The sequence below is a fragment of the Fulmarus glacialis genome, unplaced genomic scaffold (assembly GCF_000690835.1).
Source record: "Fulmarus glacialis isolate BGI_N327 unplaced genomic scaffold, ASM69083v1 scaffold4364, whole genome shotgun sequence".
Lineage (NCBI taxonomy): Eukaryota > Metazoa > Chordata > Aves > Procellariiformes > Procellariidae > Fulmarus > Fulmarus glacialis.
The window spans coordinates 86,648-88,462 of NW_009209817.1; the positions used below are offsets into that span (position 1 = coordinate 86,648).

Consider the following 1,815-nt stretch of genomic DNA (forward strand, 5'->3'; position numbering starts at 1 on the left):
GCTGAACCAAGATAGCTACCCAAACAGTGCCTTTCATAATCATACCAGTTAAATATAGCAACATGTTTTTATGCTTCTCTGACACTGTTCTTTCTTGCCATCAGTCATTCTTTTTTTACCTACCAAGTTTGAAGGAGCAGCTACTGTTTCAGATTCAGTAGACTGAGAACTGAAACCTCCCACTTCCACAGCAGAGAGTTTGTGTGTGCTCATGTAGTTACGGGTATATAAACACCCAAAGAGTGTGCTGAATCTTCATGTAAAATGAGAAGTGGTGATATGTGTGTATATAATATTGCCTTGAGGAATCATAACGAGATATCTTGCAGTGAGGTGTCCTGTTTTCTGCCTGCCCCTCTTGAACCACTTGTGCTCCTTCCAGCTGCTGCTCACCCCACCTTCCAGCCCCACTTCTTGGGGCAATGGAAGCTAGGAAGGTCTGGATATATTTGCTTCTCTCATACCTTTGTATTGCAATACCTGGTGATAAATTGATCATTTAACTATCTCATTGCACTCTTCTTGTTTAATCTTTCTCTCCCAAACATACTGCACCAGATATTCCACATTGATGAGCTCTGCCAGAGGTCCTGCAGGATATCTCCAAAAGTGGTCTCTTACTTCTTCCAGTTCTGGAAACTCTACTCAAAAAAATCACTCAGATCCAAATGCAGAAACAATATTATTGATCTTTAACCCAGAAAATATATAAATCCTTTTACTAGACGTCATTGCAACCTAGTGGTGCCAAAAGGAAGGAGCTTTATACTATTACAAGTGTGGGCCCCCATAAACTAGACTAAAATGGGATGGTTTTTTGGCCAGGATACTTCTTATGTGTCAGATCTTGTTTCTTTAGTATCATTACCATTGTTCAACACTCCATAAAACAACAATTCTAGTGAATTCTAAGCTGTACTGGGTTCATAGAGAGTGAATGTGGTTTCCCTCAGTGCGCTTGAAGGCAGAGATATGAGCTGTTTTGGAAGATTTAAAGGCGGCTATCAATATAGAGAGAGGTCTGTTAGTTGTAGGTTTTTTTCTTTCCTTTTTTCTGTTATGTGACTGTGTCTGTTCCCTGCTCCTCCTTTTTTATCAGTGACCAGTTTATCACGTGTCCCATCATAAACATGGCCAGTCACTGGGCTGCTGCCTCCAGAGGAAATGTCTTCATGTACCACGTACCTGAGAGTTCCTCACAGAGCAGGTAAGGAGATGTGTTTTATTATGTTTCTTGGATTTAGAGCTTGCAAAAACAGGGCTGTCTGTTTGGGCACCCTGTGGAATAAATGGATAGATGTAGGTATGAACAGTTCACATTAGCAAAGGAGGGATTGGGCTCTAATAGATTATTTGTCTCTGTTGACTATAGGAATACTCTTTCTGAACTGAGGCACTTCAAGTCAGGTGTCTAAATTAAGTTTCCCTTTTCCAACTTACCTAAGGCTATCCAACTTTGCCAGTTCCAGATAGCCTTTTAGATTTCTACTCTATATCTGATAAATCTCCCACGAAGGACCGGAACATGGTGTAAGCCATCGGGAGCCCAGAGCTCTCAAGGTAAATGGGGTAATATTTTCTAAGGACTCAACATTAATTTAACACTGCCCCCTTTTGAAGTCAATGCAGTTGTACCACAGTTACACTGACTGGCCTTTAGTGTGGACACGGTCTGGGATTTATTCTTTCCTGCTCCAGCACCGTGACTTGTGATCAGCCAACAGACTGTCTCATGGGAGGAAAAGTTTTTTTGAACACAAGCATTTGCAGACTCAGGCTCTATGTCATCCTTCATGTTAGAAGCTTGCTTGAAAA

General features: G+C 41.3%; 1 protein-coding gene across 1 annotated transcript in view; it reads left to right on the top strand.

The window, feature by feature from the left end:
- The window catches only part of LOC104076177 (thyroglobulin-like), a gene marked incomplete at its 5' end in the record, with an annotated part of 103,803 nt that overhangs the window by 84,651 nt on the left and 17,337 nt on the right, over positions 1 to 1,815 (top strand). The window contains one exon of the mRNA XM_009576948.1: positions 1,100 to 1,191. Within this exon, the coding sequence (XP_009575243.1) occupies positions 1,100 to 1,191 (92 nt within the window). The remainder of the gene's footprint in view (positions 1 to 1,099; positions 1,192 to 1,815) is intronic.